This window comes from Tarenaya hassleriana, unplaced genomic scaffold (genome assembly GCF_000463585.1).
Source record: "Tarenaya hassleriana unplaced genomic scaffold, ASM46358v1 Cleome11, whole genome shotgun sequence".
Lineage (NCBI taxonomy): Eukaryota > Viridiplantae > Streptophyta > Magnoliopsida > Brassicales > Cleomaceae > Tarenaya > Tarenaya hassleriana.
The window spans coordinates 2890059-2914841 of NW_010961290.1; the positions used below are offsets into that span (position 1 = coordinate 2890059).

General features: G+C 37.2%; 7 protein-coding genes across 11 annotated transcripts; 4 read left to right on the top strand and 3 right to left on the bottom strand.

Moving 5' to 3' along the window:
* The first annotated feature begins 606 nt into the window (after positions 1 to 606).
* LOC104805668 (uncharacterized protein At1g65710) lies at positions 607 to 3233 on the top strand. Its single transcript, XM_010530311.2, has 2 exons — positions 607 to 2058; positions 2251 to 3233. Exons 1-2 carry the CDS (start codon positions 856 to 858, stop codon positions 3091 to 3093), a joined length of 2046 nt encoding a protein of 681 aa, XP_010528613.1. The 5' UTR covers positions 607 to 855; the 3' UTR covers positions 3094 to 3233.
* A 341-nt stretch (positions 3234 to 3574) lies between these two features.
* On the top strand, positions 3575 to 6122 carry LOC104805669 (sm-like protein LSM8). Of its 3 annotated transcripts, none has more exons than XM_010530313.2 (7): positions 3575 to 3763; positions 4119 to 4182; positions 4287 to 4327; positions 4423 to 4497; positions 4998 to 5111; positions 5630 to 5682; positions 5801 to 6122. In XM_010530313.2, the coding sequence occupies exons 2-7, from the start codon at positions 4146 to 4148 to the stop codon at positions 5889 to 5891; spliced, it is 411 nt and encodes a 136-aa protein (XP_010528615.1). In that variant the 5' UTR covers positions 3575 to 3763; positions 4119 to 4145; the 3' UTR covers positions 5892 to 6122. The 3 variants fall into 3 exon arrangements, with proteins under 3 accessions (XP_010528615.1, XP_010528614.1, XP_010528616.1); XM_010530312.2 differs by having other exon boundaries at positions 3579 to 3763; positions 4102 to 4182; XM_010530314.2 differs by lacking the exon at positions 4998 to 5111 and having other exon boundaries at positions 3602 to 3763; positions 4102 to 4182.
* Positions 6123 to 6475: 353 nt separating this feature from the next.
* Positions 6476 to 7369, top strand: LOC104805983 (NDR1/HIN1-Like protein 3). The gene is made up of 2 exons (XM_010530701.1): positions 6476 to 6896; positions 7074 to 7369. Exons 1-2 carry the CDS (start codon positions 6476 to 6478, stop codon positions 7367 to 7369), a joined length of 717 nt encoding a protein of 238 aa, XP_010529003.1.
* A 380-nt stretch (positions 7370 to 7749) lies between these two features.
* Positions 7750 to 9269, bottom strand: LOC104805671. The gene is made up of 2 exons (XM_010530315.1): positions 8937 to 9269; positions 7750 to 8031 (listed from the first exon to the last, which is right to left on the bottom strand). The coding sequence occupies exons 1-2, from the start codon at positions 9118 to 9120 to the stop codon at positions 7838 to 7840; spliced, it is 378 nt and encodes a 125-aa protein (XP_010528617.1). The 5' UTR covers positions 9121 to 9269; the 3' UTR covers positions 7750 to 7837.
* A 308-nt stretch (positions 9270 to 9577) lies between these two features.
* Positions 9578 to 12487, top strand: LOC104805672 (ubiquitin carboxyl-terminal hydrolase 2). 3 transcript variants are annotated; one of them, XM_010530317.2, is made up of 6 exons: positions 9578 to 9785; positions 9933 to 9974; positions 10681 to 10727; positions 11188 to 11234; positions 11379 to 11481; positions 11572 to 12487. In XM_010530317.2, the coding sequence occupies exons 2-6, from the start codon at positions 9944 to 9946 to the stop codon at positions 12331 to 12333; spliced, it is 990 nt and encodes a 329-aa protein (XP_010528619.1). In that variant the 5' UTR covers positions 9578 to 9785; positions 9933 to 9943; the 3' UTR covers positions 12334 to 12487. The 3 variants fall into 3 exon arrangements, with proteins under 3 accessions (XP_010528619.1, XP_010528618.1, XP_019057127.1); XM_010530316.2 differs by having other exon boundaries at positions 9578 to 9974; XM_019201582.1 differs by lacking the exons at positions 9578 to 9785; positions 9933 to 9974 and adding an exon at positions 10047 to 10503.
* Positions 12488 to 12566: 79 nt separating this feature from the next.
* LOC104805673 (protease Do-like 10, mitochondrial) lies at positions 12567 to 15878 on the bottom strand. Its single transcript, XM_010530319.2, has 8 exons — positions 15396 to 15878; positions 14947 to 15192; positions 14292 to 14487; positions 13774 to 14033; positions 13545 to 13672; positions 13245 to 13448; positions 13056 to 13106; positions 12567 to 12940 (listed from the first exon to the last, which is right to left on the bottom strand). Exons 1-8 carry the CDS (start codon positions 15850 to 15852, stop codon positions 12698 to 12700), a joined length of 1785 nt encoding a protein of 594 aa, XP_010528621.1. The 5' UTR covers positions 15853 to 15878; the 3' UTR covers positions 12567 to 12697.
* A 6132-nt stretch (positions 15879 to 22010) lies between these two features.
* Positions 22011 to 24219, bottom strand: LOC104805674 (LOB domain-containing protein 6). Its single transcript, XM_010530320.2, has 5 exons — positions 24011 to 24219; positions 23478 to 23538; positions 23209 to 23349; positions 22321 to 22888; positions 22011 to 22267 (listed from the first exon to the last, which is right to left on the bottom strand). The coding sequence occupies exons 4-5, from the start codon at positions 22839 to 22841 to the stop codon at positions 22174 to 22176; spliced, it is 615 nt and encodes a 204-aa protein (XP_010528622.1). The 5' UTR covers positions 22842 to 22888; positions 23209 to 23349; positions 23478 to 23538; positions 24011 to 24219; the 3' UTR covers positions 22011 to 22173.
* Between the last annotated feature and the right edge of the window lie 564 nt (positions 24220 to 24783).

The window sequence follows — 24783 nt, forward strand, 5'->3', positions numbered from 1 at the left end:
TAAAGCATGTTTATACATTATCCAACACAACATAATAATGACCCAAAGATAATGTTTACAAGCATCTATGTCATATAAAGCATTGTATAAACCAAATAAACCGCCCCTGATATACGAAATGCCCATTGGCATGCATTATGCATATATGTATACGCACATAGTTACAAGTAGAAAAATATTTTAAACCGAGATTCCTCTCGTTGGCTGCCAAAAACACAGTACCAAACATGAATATAGCCGTTGGAGATTTGAATCAATGATTAAGAAAATTTGGGAAAAAAATATTAAAGAGAAATTTAATTATATGCCTTGAGAAAAGGGCAGACAAAAGTGGTCAGAAGGATTTAAGTGGTAAAAATATGGTATCGGCTGGGCTCTTCCATTCCACCGCCTAACGGTTGCAAATTTAAAAACATCACTTTGTTTTCCCCCTCACTTGAATGTCAAACCTTAATTCATATATAGTCGTAGATATAGGAAAATATTTGCGTGAATATTATTGATACATTTTTAAAGACGAAATTTTGAATTAATAAACTCTTTCCATGGAATAAAAGTCAATTTCACATCACTCCTATATTCTTCATAAATACTCATTCCTCCCCTTATATATTTTAATTTTCAGAAAAGACCCCTCCAGTAGATTGAGGTTTTTTAAATTAGTTAAGTTGTGGGGGTGAATCTGAATGTTTTTTGAAATCAAAGGGCTCGTGTCTCTCGCTGATCGCATTTAAAAAGTTTATTCTCAGAATTTCAAAGTTTGAATTTTTCGTCTTATCTCTTACAGAGAGACACACTTTCAAATATCACTGGTTCTGGTTCGATTTCTCTGTTCGATCCCATCTTCTTCGCGAAATGGGTTGTTGTATCAGCAAACAGGAGTCGTCATCTCCTTCTCCACCTTCGATTTCCCTCTCCAATGGCGGCCCTTGTTCAGCGAAAGCCCCAGATCTGAACAGAGTGGCCGTTAAATCCTTGAAACAGGAGATTGAGCCGTCTTCGGCGAAGCCTGGAGGCAGAGAAGAAAACCCCAAAATCGAGAAAGAGAAACAAAACGAAGAAATGCACGAAAACGGCAATGCGAAGAAGGAGGTGTTCGTGATTAAGCACCGGAAGAGCCACGAGAGGTCCAGGAAGACAGATCCGGCGGATTCGCCAGCTTCCGCGGCGGAGGAGAAGTCAGTAGATTCGAACCCGATCCCTCCGGCGGCAGCGGTCGTGAGGACTTCGAGCTGCACGAAGGAGGAAGTGGATGCGATACTGATACAGTGTGGGAGACTCAGCCGGAGCAATTCCTCCGCCGCCAAGGCGCGGAGGTATTCCGGGACGAAGAGAAGCTTCGATTTCGACCAGAACGAGCGTGGTCGCGGCGGCGATGCGGAGGAGGCCGATGCCGAGGACGCCGGAGAAGACGACGAAGAGCGGCGGATTCACCGCCATCGCCACCGCGGCTCCCCTTCCCCGCGCGAGAGGAGGAGACGAACTCCGAGCAGAGAGAGGGAAGATTCCAAGAGTCACCGGTCGGGAAGTAGGGAGAGAGGGACCGGCGGAGGAAGCCGGCGGGTGAGCAGATCTCCGGGAAGAAGATCGGAGATAAACCCTATTCCTAATCCCAATAACGGCGGGACCAGTGGCAGCTCTGTAAATTCGGGCAACAATAGACCCGGAAAGTTAGTCTCCGTTCCAGCGACTGACAAGACATCCTTGGCGATGGACAAGAGCTACAACGGGGAACCGTCGATTAAGCGGATAACGGTGAAGAGGAACGTCGGAGAAGGTCCAAGAACCGCGGCATCGCCGAGGTCGCAGTCGCCGTCGAGAGCTGCGGGAAACAATCCTCAGCCTCCGGCGGCGGGGGCGGCACCGTCGCTCAGCCGGAGCTCCTCGAGGAAGGCGGAGCATTCTCCGTATAGGAGGAACCCACTGGGAGAGGTAGACCCGAATTCTTTGGCTTGTCCTCCATCATCGAAAGGGGACAAGATGGGTAACAAGAAGACGATGAACAAAGACAACGAAGGTCAAGGATCAGCCAAAGAATCTGGAAACTTCGTGGGTCAGGTAGATTTCTGCAGTTTCCTTGAGATACAGATTCATCTTGAACTTGTTGAAAGGTAGAAGCTTGTTGGGTTACATTTGTCTGAAATCTTACTAGATGAGTGTGAATCATGCATCAAGATCTTCAAAAGCTTGAAAATTTCACTATATTGATAACATTGGAGAGAATGAGAGCCTGTAATGTTGTTGTTGCAGAAATCGAATACAAGAATTGCTGGCCAAGTCACGAATTGCAGAGCTGCGAGCCCGAGTCGAGTGACCAAACAGCGGCAAGAAACAGCAGAAGAGTGTAAGGTAACATCTTCTGGTGTAGAACAGGCGAAACCACAAGCGGTAAGCAGAAGCAGATCGTCGAGACAATCTCGGGACTTCGATTTCAGCCCCGAGGCATTGCTATCAAACAATGGTGCAGGACCAGTGGCCTCCTCGTACACTGCATTGCTACTGGAAGACATTCATAACTTCCACCAGAAGAGTGTCAATGTCAATGTCAATGCGTTTACTCTCCCACCTTGTGTCACAAAGGCATGCTCGATCGTGGAAGCAGTGGCGGATCTCAACTCCACAACAAACACTAGCCCCGTTGTCAGTGATCAACACCAGAGGAACGAGTTCAAGTTCACGGCTTCTTCGGCCGTGGAGAAAGCCGATCTAATTGAGCCAAGCTTCGAGAAGTACGTGACAGTGAAGAGGGGCGGTTCATTGGAGGAGGACATGGACGAGCAAGAATCATCAGGCAGCAACAGCTTCACTGGAAGCAGCGGTCTGCTCCAGAGACAGGGATTCTCGTCTTCTTCATGGGAGCCCAATTCAGCAGATTCGACGGATCGATGGAGTTCGAGATCGAACAACACGAAAGAACGCGACAGGAGTCCACTAGGGTTCGAGAGGAAGGATGCGAATTTGCAGAAGCAAGAAGGATTTGATCCATTAAAGAAGGGCACTGGAAGGAGAAGGGGAGTTGTGGATTCTTCTTCTTCTTCGGCCAAAACCGGTGTTCTTCAGGCAACTACCACTCGTGTTGCTGCTTCCATGTAATAAAAGATTTGCTGTTGTTTTTCATGTTCTTTCGCCATGGTTGCTGTCTCGAAACCTGTGTTTTATTTCTCCTGTAATCTCTCCTCGATCATTTTAATCGGATATTCCTTTTTCCAGTTATATATTTTTTTTTCTCTTAATATCACTGATTTTGTTTTTTTTTGGTTCTACTGGTAGGAATTAGGGCTTGATTTGTGATTATAAATTCCAACCAGCTTTTAGAAAAATATAAATTAAATTCATTTGGTTTTAAAGTAATTCGGTTTGGTTATAGTTATAAAACATTTTATAACCTAACAATGACCAAACAAAAATTCGACTTGATTATTTATAATAATAAAGATAACGACAGACCAAAATGTGGAAGAATAAACTTCTTTGACGTAAAAAAATAGGTATATAATATATTCAAAAAATTAAACTGATTTACAAAGTAACTGTTCGGTTAATAACGGATCAAACAATCCTTGGACCGCCCGTGATTCAAACGGCAAAATGTTTATTTAATCTTGCAAATGTTGGAAAAAAATCTTTTCATGTAAAACCTTTCTTTTCAAAGAGACCTGCTTCTTCTTTTTCCCCCGCCGGAGAAAGAGGTATAGGGCTTAGGGGAGACTCGGAAAGCTCATCAAAAGCATCAATTTTTCTCTCGGCGAAAAACCAAGAAGAGGTAAATGCTATTTCTCTCGTTGCTTCTTTTACGAGCTTCAGAATTCCAAGAAACCCTCGATCACATCCCAAGAGACAACCTTTTCTCCTGTTCTTTTCTCGTTTCACTACTCTTACTTTGTCAAATTTCCGGGTTCAAGTTTGCTTTTTGGTAAAACTTTCTGGGTTCATTCAACTTCGGTAGAAGATTCCTCCGAGAGATTGATCTAAGAAGAATCGGTTTTGAATTGACGTTCTGGGGTTTTCTCGTTTTATACAACCCGAAATACCTACCAACCGTTCGATGAAATTTCTCTTTGAAGCGAAGAGATCCGTATCAATTTCTGAATTATCTTTCAGGTGGTATTTCGGTGCAGTGTTGTTGCTGTGGATACACTCTTAAAATGTCGACAGGCATTGGACTCGAGTCTCTTGTTGATCGTAAGTTGTCCTTCAACTGAACCAAAAGTCGTGCACTTGGGTTTACGTCTTGATACCATTTTCCACACTCTTTTGACTGAAATTGATTTCTTGGGCGATTGGAGAGACGATTTCGGTAATCACGAATGATGGACGCAACATCGTGGTACATTGCTTTTTCGGGTATTATATGTTTTCAACTCCGTATAACAGAGCTGCAAATACGTTAATCCAGTGATTTGCTGGTGTTTGGTTTTGCAGGGTGTACTCAAAGGTTTTGATCAGGCTACAAATATCATCCTTGATGAATCTCATGAGCGCGTCTTTTCCACCAAGGTATATCCTCCGAAGTTTACAGATATATGGATAAATTCCAGGTTTAATGTGTTAGATCCGCTGTTGTTTATGAAAACCGGTGTGCGTGTTTTCTTTCTTGGTAGATTTTCTGAACTACCTGCGTAAATGGGATTATGGGAGAGTGGTAGATAGAGACATAAGTGACCTCTGAGTGGACACTGGACAAATGTATAACTGATAGTGTGAGCTAGTGATACGCAGATGGAAAGTTTTCTTTTTCTTTCTCTTTACCGTTTGCCAGATTAGGGATTCGAATGAAAGTACGAGAACGTAGTTTGCGAGATATGAAGCTAGTAGTAAATCTTTGATCCGAAAACAAATGACGAAATGTTATAGTTTATGGCTGAAACACTTGTATCAGATCCCTCTCTGATTGAACATTGTGGGTATATATATTAAGGCAAATTGCTGGAAGGATAAGATGATATGCCGGCAAAAGTTTCACAGCAAGTGTCAGTTACTCAATCGATATTGTGCAGGGTTTAATGACATGTGAAGCTCCTTTTCCTTTCAAAAGGATGCTGATTTTTGAAAGAGGAGATCACAAGGTCATGTTGATACAGTGCTACAGTCGATGTCCTTGTAAAAAAATGGTATTTTTAATGGCTTGACTTTTAGCAGAAAAAGCTGTTAGTTTGAAGGTGAGCCTGTGAGGTAGACTCTATTGAAAGATGGATACTTGGCATTAAATCTACAGAAAACTTGCTCACCGTAAAGTTCTATCAGTTCCACCTTGGAAGGGATTGGGATCTCAAAGAATTATGTATATGTTTAGTTTCCAGGCTCTGGTGGCATTGGTCATGTTACGAGCTCCTGTAGTAGTATTTTATCCTGACAGATGATTTGAAGGCAAAATAATGTGTAGAGACGATATTTTCTGATCGATCGATGATTTTCATTCATGTTCTGTGAATTCAAACACAAAGTACAATCATTGAACTTATTGTACATTCTAGAATCAAGCTGCTCAAGTGTTTGATCAAGCTTGGTGACTCTATCTCTTTGCACCTCAACTTTGTTTTCCACTGTCCCACCTAAAGTTTCAATCTCTGTATCCACCTTTGGGGGTTTAGATCTTCATGTGTTGGTTTCAACTTGTCTTTGTTTTCAGGAAGGAGTGCAGCAACTTGTCTTGGGTTTGTACATCATCAGAGGCGACAACATGTATTTTCATGCTCTGTCTTATGATCTTTTATCTTATGACATAATGATCCGTCGCTTATAAATCACAACGATCTTTACGGGTACGTACATTCGTTTCTCGCCATGTCTGTTTCTCCAGAAGCGTTATCGGGGAGCTGGATGAGGAGCTTGATGCTAGTCTGGATTTCTCAAAGCTTAGAGCTCATCCTCTGAAGCCTGTTGTCCATTGACTGGTAACAAAGTTCATGTGGTTATCAAACATGTGATATTATTGCATATGGGAAAGCCAAGTGAACAGAAGAGTGACAGTTTGTTTGTTTGAAATCCTATAGCTTTGTGAATCCTAGAGACTAGTGGATTGATTTAGATTACAACAAATGACCATCCCATGTTAGGTCCAAGATCTGTTTCAAGAATGTTTTTACAGAAATTAAAATAGGGAAATTATTTTCTCAATCAAATTTGATTTGTATGACCATGTCCTGTCATATGAATGCACCAGCAGCAGCACTATCACCTAATATCCAGACAGCAGCTAGCGTCCGTGTATTGTTGATTGACTGATCGAACGGTCACGATCACGTGGCAGAAATAAGTGAAAAACAAAGGAAAATTCAGAAAACACGTTTGCAAATGAAAATAAAAAAATTAAACATTTAGTATTCGTTATTAAATTATCGATCCTCTGTCTAATTATTCTCTTTAAAATATTTTATATCAGAAACAAATCCATAAATTATTCCTCAAGTTCGATCAAAAACATAAACTTTCAACAAAAGGGTTTCGAAAAATCAACACTTTTCAACTCTCTATCATGTCCGATCACCAGAAGATCCACCCCGTGAACGACCCTGAAGCCCCGCCACATCCGACGGCTCCTCTTGTGCCACGTGGCGCCTCCAGGAACTCCGGCAGAGAATCTCCGCTGCAGCCGAAGAAGAGGAAGAGGAGATGTTGTTGCCGTTGCGTGTGTTACACGCTCTGTGTTCTCTTGCTTCTAGTTTTTCTTCTCGGGGCATTGGCTGCGATTCTCTACCTTGTGTTTCAACCGAAGATACCGGTTTATTCCGTCGACCGGTTAGAGCTCATCCGGTTTACGCTTAACCAGGACTCGGGGTCATCCGCCACGTTCAATGTGACTATCACGGCCAAAAATCCGAACGATAAGATCGGGATTTTCTATGAAGATGGAAGCAAGATCAGTGTATGGCACATGCAAACCAAACTCAGCGAAGGTATGTCAAAAACATTCGGTTTGCTCCGGTTCTGGTTTGGCACGGTTCTTTAAATTGTAAATTGGATAACAAGAACCGGGCTCTTTTGTTTGATTTTTGGTTCATCTCGGTTTTAGTTTAAACCGAAGCCAATCCCGGTATTTCCCACGATTAAATGCAGTTCGTATTCTTTTGCAGGATCGTTGCCCAAATTTTACCAGGGGTACAAAAATACGACGGTTTTATACATAAAAATGACAGGGCAATGGGAGGATACGACCGGTTTAATGACAACAATGCAACGACAAGAACTCGAAACGGGGAATATACCGTTGCGGATTAGGGTTAACCAACCGGTTAAGGTCAAAGTCGGAAAATTGAAATTGATGGAAGTGAGGTTTTTGGTTAGGTGTGGGGTTGCAGTGAATAGCTTGCCTCCTAGCAATTGTATTAGGATTCAAAGTAGTAGCTGCAAATTTAGTCTTGGGTTATAATTCCTTTGTTAATTAAATAATAACCATTTTTACTGTAATTTTTTTTTACAGTTTAACACATTCCTTTAATTCCTCCTCTCTTGTTGTTTTTTTTTTCAAGTTAATTAGTCTTTTGGAGCACATGCTCTCTTGTATCATTAATAGCAGTTATTTTGAAGAATATTTCTTTTAAATGATTTTTCATGTGAATCATGCATGCTAGGGATTCACTATTGGAGATCCTAAATTAATTAAGTGACAAACATGTTTTTTTTTTAAAGAATTTGAGAAATTTCATTGTTAAAAGTAAATTATTTTTTGAAATCATTTATATCATTTTTTTCGCAATAAGTAAATAAAAAAAAGAGGTTGAGTTGGATCTTGCATATCATTATTGATATCCAATGTCTATGATAAAATTAAATCTAGAATTCAAATTTCATCAAATGGAACCGATAATTAACCCAAAAGATGGATGAAAAGCATATATTAGCACAAGGAAGATTTCACAACTTTGATCTTCTGAAGGCAGAGATGAGCCCTTTCGAGAGCCAAATCAACTCTGTCTTTTCTCTTTGTAATAACCTTTTGAGCCATTTTGAAGGATGAGACTTGGCTTCCACGTTTGTTCATGCCCTTTCCCTTCTTCCTCGTTTCTTCCTTGCTTTTGCAATTCGATGATTCTGTCCCAAGTTATAAAAAAAAAACATTTTATTTCATAAAGCTACGTGGATTAATAAGAAACGTTATATTAATTCCAAATTCCATTTGGTTAACTGCTTGACAAGTTGAATGCTTATTAGCCATTATAACATTATGGATTGATTTAATTTTAGTTTAAAACAAAATTGTCATGAGACATTTTGATCAATAGATTGAGATGTGTTTTTTTAGTGGTTTTGGGGCTAGAAAAATGTTAAAAATTAGAATATAGTTTGTATCAAAAATTAAACTTTTATCACGTGGGTTTTATGGGATTTTATTAATATATATATATATATAAGGTGGAAAATAAATATAAAAAAAAAGGGGGCATGAAAACCGAACCCAATTGAAATTAAAATTGGGGCAGTGAAATGAAATGATTATACTATTTGCTTTTACGTCTTGTCACATTCATTTCAATTTGACTGCTAACTTCGGGAAGTGATCCATGAGCCAAAATGACCTCGTTTGTCTTGAGAAAACAACAACGGCTACATTTTGGGCAATTTTATTTATAAAAAGACAATATATATATACACACACACACACCACACCTATACCGAATATGAAACATTTATAGTTTCATTATCCAAATGAACGGTCCAAAAATACATCGAAAACGAAACTAGATGCTTGTAAGATTTTTTTCTTGAATATTCCGCACCATACCAAAAAATCTGAAGTATGGTTTCTGCCAATGCATGCATGGACACGTAAAAATAATTTGCAATCTGTCATTTTCCCGTTCAAACTTTTGATACGACCAAAAAGTTGCAATATGATTTGTAACACACAACTCTCTCTTTGCTCTTTCTCTCTCTATATGTATATACGTGTATATATATATATCAAGTTAAGAAGAAGAGGAAGAAGAAGAACGTACCTTGAGTGAGTACGACGGCATCGCCGGAGGAGGGAAGAGACGGCGGCGCGTGGAGTTCACGGAGGAGGATCTCAAGCTCAGATTTCAGATAGTGGAATCTGTTTGGGTGATGGGTTTGGAGGATCTCGAGTTCCTCTTTCGCACTTTCCATAAGCTCCCACGATGAAATCATCCATTCCCCCATTTTCACTCACACACACACACACATATATATATATATGTGCAGTGTATGTACAGTTTGAAACAGTGTGTAAATGTCTGCAGAAGACACGGAAGAGTCTCTCTCTTTTGTTGGGTTCCTCACCCTGGTGGGAGACAAAACGTCTCGCTCCTGTCGTGCCTTTTTAACATCGTTGTAACACTAACCAAGACCGCCTTATCTATACTTATATCCAATAATTTCTTTTTTTTACCTTTATTTAAACAATATTTTATTAATCATAAATCATACTGAAATTTATTAAATGCAATCTGTCCGAATCTATAATTTAATTCAATTCGATAACCACTCAAATGCGGAAAAGATACATCCATGTGTATGTAGGAGAAACAAATCGTACCGGATCGGTCCACGGTTTGGGTATCGAGATAACCGAATCAGACCGGTCGTACATTATTCTAGTCGGGTCCTTCCACGATCGAGAAACAACCTTCTGAAAAAAAAAAGAGAGAAAAGTTAAGAAAGTTTCTGCGTGCGTGCACCGAGGAAAAACCCTAGTTCCCAAATTCGATTCGCAGAACAACGCTATCGAAAAGAACTCAAACTTCCCAGTTTTCTTTCATCTTCTTTTGTTGCTCTGACGCAGTTAAATCTGCGTCGAAAGCACTCTCCTAAAGCTTATCAAACCCGTATGTTCCTCCCTCTGTTTCCGCCTTTTTACATTTTTTTTCCTCTTTGAAATCTTAATAGGAAGTGATTTCGGTATCTGTACCAATGGGTATGTTGCACTGCCCATATGTAATCTGTCGGTGATTTTTTTTGGTGGTGGATCGCAGCAAGTTTCGTCATGTCTTGGTGCACAATCGAGTCGGATCCTGGTACGTGTTTTGTCTCCCTGAATCGGTTAGTTGCTTTAGCGTGGGCTTGTGCAATGGGAGAATGGAACTGGGTTGATGCTGAAATTGATTTTCATTGCGTTAAGGGTTGAGATAGCTGAGCTCGAATTTGAAGTTTTTGACGTTCATGCTAGTTTCTGTGCTATACCTCTCGCCCGTTTCATGAAAATGCGTGAAATTGATGTATAAAGTTACGTTTTTTTGGGTAATGTTGAGGTTGTGTGGAAACTGAGAATCAGGAGCATCGGATGGAATCAATATGAATGTGTTTACAGCTATATATTCAACTTGAAAGATTAGCTATCTGCCTTTTATACTGGAGTGTGGCTTCAAATCACTAGGATTTTCTGTTGGTGGCGTGATTGATAGAATTATTAAGAATAGATTAGTGTTGGGCCTTGGAGTTCAAATCTAGTAATTAGCTTGTGAATTTCAGCTATTCTTTCAACTGAAGAGGGAAAAGAATGGGGGCGGCGGGTAATCATGCTACGAGATTTCTAGTTCAGATCATGTTGGTATTTGATCCGAGATTCTGGATATGTTAACTGTATTCAGTTTTCGGCGGGTTATTTTACCACTGATATCTTTTAAGTCACTTATGAGGATCCCTTTCCTTACCTTTGAGTTAGGCTGTTGCCATCTATTTCAGTTTTTTTGTTTTCTTATGGTTATCTCTGTGCATGCTCAGGTGTATTTACGGAGCTTATACAGCAAATGCAGGTCAAGGGAGTGCAGGTATTACTCTTACATCACATCATATGCAGTTTGGTTTTCTTGCTTTTCCACATTACAAAGATATACTCTCCTTGTTGGCTGCGCAAGATTGTGAATCGAGTTAGCTGATATATGAACGTTGTGTGTATGACATATGACACACGCAAATAAATTCTTGTGCTGGATGTATGTGAGAGTGAAGGTAGGTTTCGGTTAATAGGAGAGAAGTACATTTGTTTAGTAAATGGATAAACTTTACAGTGCATCTCTATCTGCCACTTAAATCAGGGTATAGATGCACCCGGATTAGGAATTATGTATAACTAGAAAGTCTAAGTCTTGGTTATTGGTTGAACTTTTTCATCACAGTCATAAGAATTTTTGGAGTTCCCATGATATAGATGCAACCGAATCCATCTTGATTCCTTCATCTTCCTAAACATTCATTGAAATAAACATTATTTTTGTCATTTTTTTGTAGGTTGAAGAGCTGTATTCCCTAGATCTTGATTCTCTCAATAATCTTAGGTAAATAGTTCCCTCCATAGTTATTTTATTTTAACGTCGTACTTCTCAAAGTTCTCCCACAAATACTGCAGGTCTTTCTGCACTTATTTGTATGCCAATCTCACCCTAATCTCTGTTTTGGAACTATATGTTATTGGTGTTTAGACCTGTATATGGTTTGGTTTTTCTTTTCAAATGGCGTGCTGGGGAGAAAGATGATCGTCCAACTATCAAGGATACCTATCCTAACTTATTTTTTGCGAGCCAGGTAGGTTTTGACATCCCGATGTTTTATTTATTTTTATTGAAAGTCTTTTCCTTTCACTCATTGTAACAAAGGTTTTTTTTTCTTTCATAGGTCATTAATAATGCTTGTGCAACTCAAGCAATCCTGTCCATCCTTTTGAACTCACCAGAGGTCGATATCGGTCCAGAACTATCACAACTGAAAGAATTCACCAAGAACTTCCCGCCCGAGCTAAAGGGTTTGGCTATCAATAACAGTGAAGCCATTAGGACTGCTCACAACAGTTTTGCGAGGCCTGAACCTTTTGTCCCGGAGGAACAAAAGGCCGCTACCAAAGACGACGACGTGTACCATTTCATTAGCTATATACCCGTTGATGGAGTACTATATGAGCTTGATGGGCTCAAAGAAGGGCCTATTAGTCTTGGTCCATGCCCTGGTGGCCAAGACGGAATCGAGTGGCTCCAAATGGTCCAGCCCGTGATCCAAGAACGGATCGAGAGGTATTCCCAGAATGAGATCAGGTTCAACCTTCTGGCCGTCATCAAGAACAGGAAAGACATCTACACTGCCGAGCTCAAGGAGCTCCAGAGGCAGAGAGAACATATCTTGCAGCAATTGTCTGCTTCAGGCAAAAACAGGACGGAAGCTTTGGAAATGACTCTTGCAGAAGTGAACAACAGGATCGAAGCAGTAACAGAGAAGATAATAATGGAGGAAGAGAAGTTCAAGAAATGGAAAACGGAGAACATACGCAGGAAACACAACTACATCCCGTTTCTGTTCAACTTTCTGAAACTTCTAGCGGAGAAGAAGCAGTTGAAACCGCTGATTGAAAAGGCGAAACAGCAGAAGATGGGAAGCTCCAGCTGAGTTGTTGGCAATGGCACCTTTAGATTTTTCCGACAGTGACTGTTTTTTTTTTTTACACTGGTTTAATTGTGAATTTGTCCATTTGAAGGTTTGCCATCTTTTCTGTATTTTTAGTTCTTAAACATCAAAAGATGATTCACTAGGAGATTTTTTTTCTTGTTTTGTTTTCTGAATAATCACAAAAATGGCATTGCTATTATATTTTTTTATCATATTATAAAATTTTCCTGAAAAATCCAAAATAAACATAATTTATAAATCCGGCATAACACTTCCATGAGGAAATTTTATGAATTTGCAAGTATTACAACAAAGTCCAACCCCCTTTGGATTTTGTAGAGATCACTTGCGAAATGAACGGAATTCAAGCGGCGCAAGCCACCGATTCAGTCGCGGTGTTTTGTTCACTCAGCAAGTCACTGGACATTGAGGACGGTATTCTATGGCGTTTCAAGATCCGAGAAGTGGCGATTTTCGCGAAAGGATAATTCAGGACGATCACCCTCTCGTCGTCTAAGTCCAGCCTCAGATTCTCGTCGCTGCATTTCTCTATTAACTGGCAAAGATGCCTCAGGTTGTCCACTTCGACTCCGTTCACTTTCTTCACCTGTTTCACCACATACATACACGTAAAGATGACAGATATGGGTTGAATCGATAAGAGGGTTGGCGTTATTTTGCAAAATTCACAAGCTTATTTAAGATAAGCGAAGTTATATTACCTGTAACTCGGCAAGACGCTCGTATCCTGTGTTAATGTCATCCATTAGCACCTATTCACAGAGATTGGATTATCAGTGATACTCACAAAGTATCATTAACCAACGTTATTTGTCGTTAGCTGTTTCGTAAAACCTGGATTCATGGAAAGTTTGAACCTCAAAGAGACAAAAGCCATGATAAGAGCAAACCTGAGAAAGGATGACAAGTTGTTCACCGGCCTTTTTGGGCAAGTCTCTTAAAGCGCGCTCACACAATCTGCGGGGTGAGCTGTTGTACCAATCTTCTCCATATTCATGAAGGTATGGTTGAGTGAGCGGCACAAAGACAAATCCGGCAAATATGTAGTAACTTGGAAGTGTGTCAAATTGATGCACTGGAACCAGTGGTTGCAGCTGCATACAGAAAGGAACAAGAACCGAGGATTAGAAAAGAAAGATGTATGCTATGATCAAACCAAGACATCAGTAGAAAACCAGATGATGACTTACGGGTTTTAAACTGATAATGAATTCATGTTCCGTTCCATCCCTCAAGACTTTAACTAATGCAGTCTCATTTGGCTTCTTCATGGACACCAAATGATCAAAAGTAATCCTCTCCCTGTTCCGAAAAGGAACTGCATTGAAAGCAAAGGTACATACATTTAACTTCACCAGAGAGATCATACCGAAACACTCAGGTTCGGATGAAACAGATTAACAACGATCTCCTATTTACCTGTTCCATCATTGGCAATAGCAACACCATCAAATGCAAGAATGATGTCATCTTTTTTCAGAACTCTATGAGCATCCGACAAAGGGTTTATTTTGCTGATAAGAACCCCCGTCATTTCAACACTCATCTTGAAGTTATTACGGAGCTGAGCATTCTCCATAGGTTGACATGATATACCCAGTGAACAGAAACCAACATATTTCCCACTTTCTTCGACTCCAGAAATGAAATGTTTAATTACTGGAACTGGAATGATATAACTGCAGATGAAAGCCATGTAGCAAAATGGTTGGTAACCTTGGTTTGCAATCACAAGCAGTATCAAATATGCAGTACATAAATCTTATGGTAAAAAAAGTTTCAGAAAGCCAGAGTTATACTTTTTTGGCCAAAACAAGTAAACTTGACTGAAGTAAATTCATATAATTTGTTATCCCCTCTCTCCAGAAGGCCAAATTGCCTATCTGGACGCCTATGCAAATGAAGAGATTATAAAAAAAGTGACAATTCTCACTTACCCTATATTCTCAGCACCTGAGAGATTTTGAAACGCTACACCAGCAACCTTGTTTCCCATGATTGCTGGGCCACCACTATTTCCAGGGTTTATAGCTGCATCTATTTGTATTGCCATTAACTGTGTGGCACCATGAACATATTGTGTAGGTTCAACCCTTGACACAACACCTTTTGTGACGGAAATATTGTCACCACCTGCACTAAAGCTCATACCATGAAATGCAAGCTGGTAGGTTCGCTATTGCTACTACGATTCTCCACAAACCTCAGCATCCGCACATTCACATAGCAAATATTCCCAAAGTACGAGTCATGATGCTCTGTCAAAGTAACGTGATAATTACTCTCTTCTCATGACCTTGGACAACGCCATCAATCCCACACAAGAACAATGAGACTATAAGCATCCATTCACCCAAAGATGCTTCATCAAACTGATCAAACTACATCACAAACAATAAGCTTCTCATAGTTCATATGAATTATGCACTACCAGAGTTAATCCACCTCAAGACAATCGATATCCACACACAAGAGCTTAAGCCTACATGAACGACACTTAATATTTTCTGTTTCACCCTTCATGTTACTCTATCTCTACATCATTCGATAATACTCGTAATAGCACATAATGTGTCATAAACATGTATGTACCTTGAGGATAGCCAACTACGGCGACAGCCTCCTGCAGAAATGGTATGTCACCGAGCTCCAACGAGTTCATACCCTCCCAAAACTCTTTGTTATCGATCACCAAGATGGCTAAATCACATTCATGACCAACCGCTTGAACTTCTGCTCTATATTTGGTAGGTGATCCATGCTTTCTGACAAGCACGAACGTGTGATCAGCCACCACATGAGCATTCGTAAGAATCTTTCTTCCGGGAATTACAAATCCTACATTAACGCCAGACTAAGATTCAAGTCCCAAACCAGACAACAAATAGTAGTGAATTACCCAAATTCCAGAATTTCTACAAAGACCCGCCAATCAATTCATGAAATTCTGCAATGGATCTAGACCACCAAACAGTTTTGTTCATGTAAAAATCTGAACTTTACAAAAGAATTCTATATAGAGAAGATAGATTGATCAATACCGGAGCCCATGGATTCTCTCTGTGACTTGTTCTGCCATGGAAGAGAATAGTTAGGGCTGCTTGAGACGGTGAAGATCTTCACCACAGAGTCCAACGCCAATTCTATAGCCGAATACGCCGTCTCCGCCGCTCCTACCACCGTCCTCCGCCGCGCCTTTCTCCTGCTCTTAACCAACCTCACCGTCGCCGGTGCCCGCGAAGGAAATCTCCTCAACTCGGATTCGGTGAATTCGCTCCTCAACTCATCCTCATTTCGCGAGCTCACACACACAGAAGAAGAACAACAGCGAGAAGCAGGAGCAGAGAAAGCAGAGCCGACGACGTTTCCCGTCGTTGCTCTACGCAACAGATTTCTCAGGCCGCCACTGGAACGATGGACAGAGGAAGGAGAAGATAGAAACGAAGAGCTCGCGGAGTTGCAGAGGCGCTCGACCGTACGGACCGATCGGAGCAGCATCGCGTTCGAAGTGGTGGTGGGAAGAAATTTGAGCGGCTAGGTTTAATTTCAGCGTTGTGTTGATTGAACCGAACCGACCGGTTTGATTTGGTTAAATTGACAATGCGTTTCTTTTGTAACCGAATGTTGAACCTAAAGCGATTTCGTCTTTTCTTTTTTTACGTTCTTTTTTATATTGCACTTCAGCCCCTACCTGATTTATAATTTTTCATGTATATCTCTAATTATCAAAAGTGAACTTTTAAGCCATTAGAAGCACAAAACTTATTTCCAACTAATTCATTACAGAAAATATGAGTTGACAAACAAAATTCATTGAAAACATGATAAACTAATTTCTAGATTTCATTCGATTGTTACGTGAGTTACATAAATTTGTTTGCATTATAATCAATGCATAATTAATTTTGATTTTCGGCATTCATATAAAATTATTACACATTTAATGCGATTGAAACAATTATACTACTTATTTATTAAAAAGAAAAACGTGAGTCAGGAAGTTATGATTAAATTGAGTTTATTTTTGTTGACAGAAGCATTCAGCGCACACACACACACATACATGTGTATATATATACACACACACACTCCTTGAACCCTAAGATGTAGATGCAGTTATTGCCATTGGTTGGGGTAAGTCATACTCTCTCTTTCATGTTTTGATCTCGCTCCAGTAATTTAATTAAATTTAATGGTAGTCTTATAATATAATGGATAATTATAACCGTGTTTATTTTTTTCCTGTAGATGAAATATGGATCAATAATAAAACACAGTTTCAATATTTCACTGGAAAAAACTATAAAAGAAAAAGGCATGAAACTTGAATCACAATCATATTAATTAGTTCATTATACAATTTAAATATTTCATTGGGCCGGGCATTTATTTGTTTCCATATATATAGATATGAAACAAATATTTATCAAAATATTAAAATTTGTCACTAAAATTAAGTATAAAAATAAGTTATCCTTTTTTATCAAACGTATCGTCCGGCCATGGTCACAGAACCGTATCCGAACACAAATATACAATCAATGGCCTATGACCCCTGTAAGGTATAAAACAAATTAGAAATCATAAATTATAATAATAATTAATAAATTAATAAAATAAAAAATAATCGCTATCTCAGTGAAGAAGAAAAAAATTCATTCAGTCAATAAATATTTTGGAATGCTTGTTTCTGAGTCGACTCGTTTCAATGATCTTTTTTTTTTTAATAATCTGAAAATTCACCGAGCCTTTGGTCCGACTACATTTCCCAGAAGACCGGGAAAGTCCAGGTGAATACCCCTCTCCACCATTGGTTTTGAACCCACTAGGTCATCCAAACTTGGATCATTTCAATGATCTTACATTATACCATGTAAAGTCTTTGTGTAGGCATATATTGACATTATATTAAACAAATGACTGTTATCACTTATATAATCCTTTGAATCACTAGCTTTACAACTAAAATATCCTTATATTTTTCATTTTTATTTCACATTATATGTTTTTTTAATTTTTAAAACGATAGTGCTTCACTGGGTCTCCAATAAAATATTTATCGATTCTAATTGTTCCATTTTTTTGTATTAATTTCTTGTTGACAAATACAATAACTCACCAATTCCAAAGAAAAAAGAGTAGTATTTCATTACAATAAATGTAACCACGGTTGTATATACATTAACATTGTCCGACCACTAGCATTGATGTTTCGTTATCGAACGCAAGAAGAAAAGGGTTATCGTTGATTTTTTCGCATCTCTAATATATAAATTTAATGCACCAAATACATCACCAATTTGTGTAAGTTTGCGCATATGGGCACTATATGGTGTATATGTATATATATATATGCAGATATATATATGTGAATGTATGATTATAAAGCCTTTTTATACGTGAACAGAAAGAACAAATTAAATTTTTTTTCAAAAAAATAAATAAATGAATGTGCATGTCGTCATCGGTACAATACAACGATGTGAGAGAGAGAGTAAAACACTGGCGAAGCATTTAAGAAGAACCATCATTGCAAAAGTACGTCATCATTGTCATGCATAACTATGTCTTTTTTTTATAATTTATTATTTAAATTTTTTCATAGATTATTATTAATATATCGTTGTGGTAAAAATCAGATTACAAAGTGTATATATTTGACTACGTCGTTCAAATCAGGAGTGTGTTTCTGCATGATGTGATATGAGCGTAAAGCAAAAGCAGTTGCTGCTGCTGTCTTCTTTCATTATCGATCTCGAGATCCTACTTCTAATTTAGTGCCACTTTACAGTTTTGTCACATTGTCGATTTTTTATTTTTTTAAAAAAATCGATTTCAAAATTAACGCCATTATACCATTTTGCAATTTGTGTATATATATATATATACATATATATATATATATATATATATATATATATATATGTTTTATACGTATATATGATATTTTTTTTTTCTAAAAATCATGCATATGTCACATATATCATAATAGCAACTAATATCTCAAAAAGTTATAATTTTCACAAGTATTCACCTGTCATATAATTTTTTGGATTGACATATTTATTACTGCTTTTAAATGATAGGATGATATATAAATATATATGACAATCATATTGTCAACTCGAATTCAATCATTTGGTATTAACATAAACACGTATAAATATATATATATATATATATATACACGTAGTAAACAATTGCAGAAAAATAATAATAATAGCAAATACATTTGAAAATATAGAAAAGGATTGGGAAATTCGATGGAGAAATTAATTAAAGAAAAAACAAACGGCATTAAATGAGATTGATCTCTCCATCTCAAATGACATATCCTCAGCCATATCTGCCATTATATATATACATATGTACGTATATATATATATAATTTATTATATTAAAACCTCACCCACCACTTCTCTCCTTGCCATCTCGTCTCTTTTGTCCTTTTCTCATAAGTCTCTTTGGTCTTCTTCTTTTAGGAAACCCTTCTTGCTTAACAGTTCCCCATCTGCTCCTTACCATATCGAGATTTGCATTTAATTATCGCCTACCTCTATATCTAGCACAAAATGGGTCAATTATTAGTGTGTATATATTCCATGTCACATCTATTCACCATATATTCAATATATCAGTACACGTATATATATACATATATTTTTATTAATTTATGTAAGGTTCAAGTCATAACCGATCAATAGTTGAATTGAGTATACTTAATTAGGGTTTCTAACAGCCTTGTGTTTTGATGTAGCCACTCACATATTTCCCTTCTAACATATAACAAAGTTTCTTTTGTGATTACAATATGAAATATTCCATTTATCTTCTCAATCATTACCGGCATTTTATTTTGTGGACTTTGTTTTATGTCACAAGAAACATGGATGCATGTCTCTCATGGTAAGTGGCGTGGCAGACGGGCTTTGTTGTTGTCCGACCATGGCAGTGGACTATAGAGATCTTAGATCCCATATATATACATATATATATTTATACACACTTATATATAATAAATCTTATAATTAAATTGAGTTCGAACACGAGCAAATGCGTAAAACTAGCTGTTGCAGAGACTGTTTGGAGGAAAAAAGAGGAAGAATTGGTCGGAAAATTACAAAAGGGGATTTGGATCTTTTCGTAATGCAAAATGTCCCACGAACTAATTATGCTGTATCTGCGAAGGGACTAGAAGATAAGTACATACACATTTGGCAACATCCCATACCACTAATATATATATATACACACATGTATATGTATACACTTTTGATTGGTTAAATTAAATAGTTCGATACATAATTCCTTGTTTTTTTTTCTTTTCTCTTGAAAATATATATTGAAAGATTCTAAAAAGTTGATATATATATATATATATATATATATATATATATATATCCAATGAAATCGAACTACACATCTATTGATTTCCATATGATTTGTCCCCAAACCTACCTATCGGTCTCTATTGTACTTTGTTTACGCGCATGCATGCATGTGTGTATTGTGATGATGTTTTCGTGTATGTATGTATGTATGTAATTGTGTGGATTCAAAAATATTCATAATGCAACCATAACTATATTCATGATTTTCACGGGCATGGTGGTCCACCTACAATGTTGCATCTTCGGTTCTTCATTCGCTATCATGATTTCCTTAATGATAAAAAGCTATCATGACTATAAGCAGTATATATATATATATATATATATATAATTCATTAGACTTGAACGAATTTTTTTTTTTATCTCATTTATCTAATATAGACGTGTAAATTTAAAAGACAGTTTCCGGTTCCTTTCGAGGTATTACCATTCTTTTCCCTTATGTGGAAAAAATATAGTATTTGTTAAGAAAATAGTATTTTACCATATTACAAAAATTCAAGAAAATATCTATTTGATGCAACCGTGCGGGTGACAGGTGGCAAGACCATGTGGACACTTTACAAGTAATTTAGGGTTTCTTTAAAAGTACTCGAGAACTTAAAGGGATTTTGGTCAACACTGGAAATTGTCTCTCTCTCCTTTTTTAAATATTTTTTTATTACCTTAATAATTGTGATATTTAATGCTAATTTAATTAATTTATCATAATTTATATGATAAATGGATTAATGACAACATTAGCTGCATGCATGGTTACATAATCATTTCCGTATACTTTAAGGAAGTGAGATAATATCTTACTTTAATATCATCTTTGTACAACGTCACATTAAATAATAAATTCAAATATATATGAATTCGTTGTTTAGGCCGGTCAGAAATTTCGTCTAAATAGACAAGAAGACTTGAATGTCAAACCTTAATTCATATATAGTCGTAGATATAGGAAAATATTTGCGTGAATATTATTGATACATTTTTAAAGACGAAATTTTGAATTAATAAGCCAAAATAATCATAAATTATATTTATAGATAAAATCAAATCAAGTGTAAGTTTGGATTGGCAATATTTTGTCATAAATTAGAACTAAATTTCTATTAATATTTTGTCAATAAAGCTTCTATTGTAGTGGTAAGGTACAATGGAGAGGTTTCTGATTTTTTTTTAAAATTTTAAATTTTTTACTTCGTGATATAGAAATATTATGTTCACATTGGCCTCACTAAATAATTGAGTTCTCTAATTACTCGAAAGTACAACTTCTATAAACTCACCCCGGAATGAACATAACTATTTATTAATTGAGGTTGATTTTGTTAGTAATTGACATCATAACATCTAAAACTTAGACAAGATTAGCTACATATTACGGATGCTAATAATACGATAAAAAGAGACTAAACTAATTATATTTTATTGGAAATATATGTACACAATTAATATTATTTTTTCATTAATTTTATATGAATAAATTTAAATGATTAAAATTAATTTTTGTGACGCGGAAATCGCATGACCCAATGTTACTAATCTGATAAAATGCATTTCAAAGCGTATATAGAAATATTAGCAATTTGTGCTTAACGTGATTGATAATCACATGGTGGTTGTTAAATATGATATTCCTCGGTGAAATTATATATGTATACATATTTCAACTAGTGTATGCATGGTAATATTGACGTAATGCAATTACTGAAATTATATGATATTTCTAAGAAAAAAAATTAGGAACAATATATAACTGTCTATAGGCGAAGATTAATTTGTTAAATTTCAAATGATATACGAGAAATCACATTTACCGCCGGATAAAACTTGGAATGAAAATCTTATATTTGAGATTTAATAGGCAACACGGTGAGGAAAGTAAACACACAAAAAACAGCATATACATACACATATACATATACAGTACGGGTCGCCGCGCAAGAAGATAGATGCCGCTAAAGCCCTAACTATTGCAAATTCCAACATTGATGATGACAGTGTCTCAAAATTTCTAGGCAAGATTGAACCTTTTCTATAAAAAAAAAAATTAAAACACGAGAAGAAAGAAAATTTGTAATTTTCTTTATGTATATATATATATATGCATCTAAAAATTAAATCTACATTATTTAAACTAATTAGGTTTAATTGCCCATGAAGTTAATTTCAAAAGATGCCTCAAGGTTTTCTTGGTTGTATAGTTTAAAGGTTTATTTCTTACCATTAATTAAACGAAAACAAAGAAAGATCTAATCATGGTCCAGAAGATGAAAATAAGTACAAACGGCGACCCTATCATATGATATCATATAGAATATTAATTATAACAGATCACAATAATAATCAACTAAAAATAAAAAGCATAAGACTTAAAAACGTACCGTACGATTAATTTCACTTCAATATATAAACCAAGATCTTAATCTTGAAATCAAGAAGGGTCAACGGTGCGACGAACGTCATCTCCGGCCGCCGCACGCGGCTGCTGAAACTGCGTCGCGATCTGTCCGATCGCTAAAATCCCGGCGGGTGCGGTTGCCGTCGCGGCCGGGCGGTTGCGGTTGCCGTCGCGGCCGCGCCGTCGTAGTTGCTCCCACCGGAGTGATGATTATGATGATCAACAAATCCTCCAAAGACCTGCTCCCTAGGGAAAAACTGGTGATGATACTGGTGCGTAGCGGTTGCGTTGGCGTTGGCGTTGGCGTTTGTTCCGCCCCCTAGGAGGTTGATGCCGATGCTCTGGTGGAGGATTCCGAGGCTCTGGTACTTGGAGAGTTCGGATTTTGCGCAGCTGAGATCCATCTGAAGCTGACGGAGTTGGTGTTGAAGAAGCGATATGACGCCGACACAGCCGTAGACGGGGTCACGTAGACGCATATCGGCTTCGTAGGCGAGGGAGTTGACGGCGTCTTCACGCTGTGAAGGATGGAGCTCGTTGAGGAGTTTTGTCACGTTGCTTGCCCCAAAGACCTTGTGGACGTTGGCGAATTTCTGCGGCTGGTCGGGAGGGAAATACGGCGCGAAAACGCACTCCGGTTGGCATTTCCGGCGGAGGAACTTGCAGGCAGCGCATGGTGAGTTCGAAGATGATGACGCCATGTCTGTGTTTGATGACTTGGTTATGTTTTGACTGATTGATTTGATTTCTGGTTGAATAAAACAACATGCGAAAGAAGTAAGAGATGTTAACTGTTGTGTGAAAGAAGGGGTTATGGTTAGAAATCAAGATTAGGGTTTCTGTTTCTGGGGGGGGAGAGAAAGGGAAAAAAAAACAAAGATTATGGTATGGGAATTTTGATGTCTGTGAAAGCTATATCACTTACAAGTTTGTGGATTTTGATAGGGAAAAAATTTATGATGCTGATGGTGAAAGAGGGTTGGAGAATTTACCCAATTTAACTAAAAAAAAATTTTAAAAATCAAAGATTTGTATGATCTTGAGATCTAGAGACATATAATTGATTACCTGGTCGTGATGGAATATAAATCTTTGATTTTGGGATGAGAATCTGAACCTTATGGTTTCTTGCGTTTCTCTGTTCTTCGGCGAATCAAAAACAAGAGAGTTCCCCTTTGTTTCTTGACTTATTCGATGTCAAAGAAAAAGCTGCAGCAGGAGAAGAAGAAACTTGGTAATTAGAACTTTACCGTATGAGTTTCACACTATTTGTGTGTATACGTATGCTTATATATATGTATACATGTGTATGTTTATATGTATACATACACACTCACCCCAATACTCTTCTTAATGGAAGAATAATTAGAAGGTGGGTTCTTAGTCAAACTTCAACTTCTGCAAAGAAACATGAATAGATCACAAGACCTATAGATTCAAGACGTAGCTTTTGCTGAAAATTTTGTAACTTTGTATATACCTAGGGTTAAGTCTAATAAATTTTAAAAAATTAAAAAAATACGAAAAAAAGAGAGCAATATTTACCATCCATAGATCGAAATATTTACATCTTACCTGAAAATTCTTGTATAAATTTTATAGATACGGGATCAAATGGTTTTTTTATGAGAAACAAGGGAAAATAAAACAAAAAGAGCAAGGGATTGGATCTCGTGAAGATGTGACTTTTGGGTTTTGCTTCTCTCGATGGACCAAAACCAGATCTTGCTTGAATTTCATACAAAATATTTTAAAATAATACTCCAATAGAACCCATAGTATGTGTATATCATGATTATCGATGGAAACAAATCGAAATTGTTATTGGTTAAATACCAATCGACTAATAATAATTAACTGTTAAACTTACCACCGAAATTGCAATTATTGCAGCAATTTGAATTCCATGTGAAGGTGAGCGTTTCAAAGAACCAAGAGGGAGAAAGAGAGGCTGCCCTGATGAAAGAGAGGATCTTGGGATGAACCCTTGGACCCTAACATAGACTATAACAGTGTTATAGAAATAATAGTTCTGTGAATAATATAAATAAAATATAGAGAGAAAAAAAGAGTAATAATAATAATAATAGTAAAAAAAAAGAAAGAAGGAAATAATAATAATAATTGTGAAAAGGAGAGATGGGAAAGGAGTCTGGGCTCTGACTCTGACTCCCCTGATGGATCTTGGGATGAAGAATTTTTCTCTTTATATTCTTTATTCTTTTTGTCTTGGGATTTCCATACAGTAACAAAATATATATTTTTGTTTTATTATATATTATAATTATGATAAAACTATATGATATATATATATATGTACACTGTAGTGAAATGCACTGATCTGCTTGGAGGGTCTCGGTTTCTTCGGTCAAACCTTTTCTGTCCTTTCTTTATATGAATCCCACAGAAATCTTCTCAGCCTTTTTTCTTCTTCTCCAGAAATATAATATATATATATATATATATGTGTATATAAAAAAAGATTTGATGTATTTTTCAAAAAAGTTATAAATTCTAGAGTTTTTTATATGTTTTGTGTTGGATGGGTTTGGTGAAAGTAGAAAGGCTCATGCAAATATCGTCTCTATTTCTCCGTGAAGTATGAAAAACAAATGACAAAAAAAGGAAAGGAAAATGCAAAAT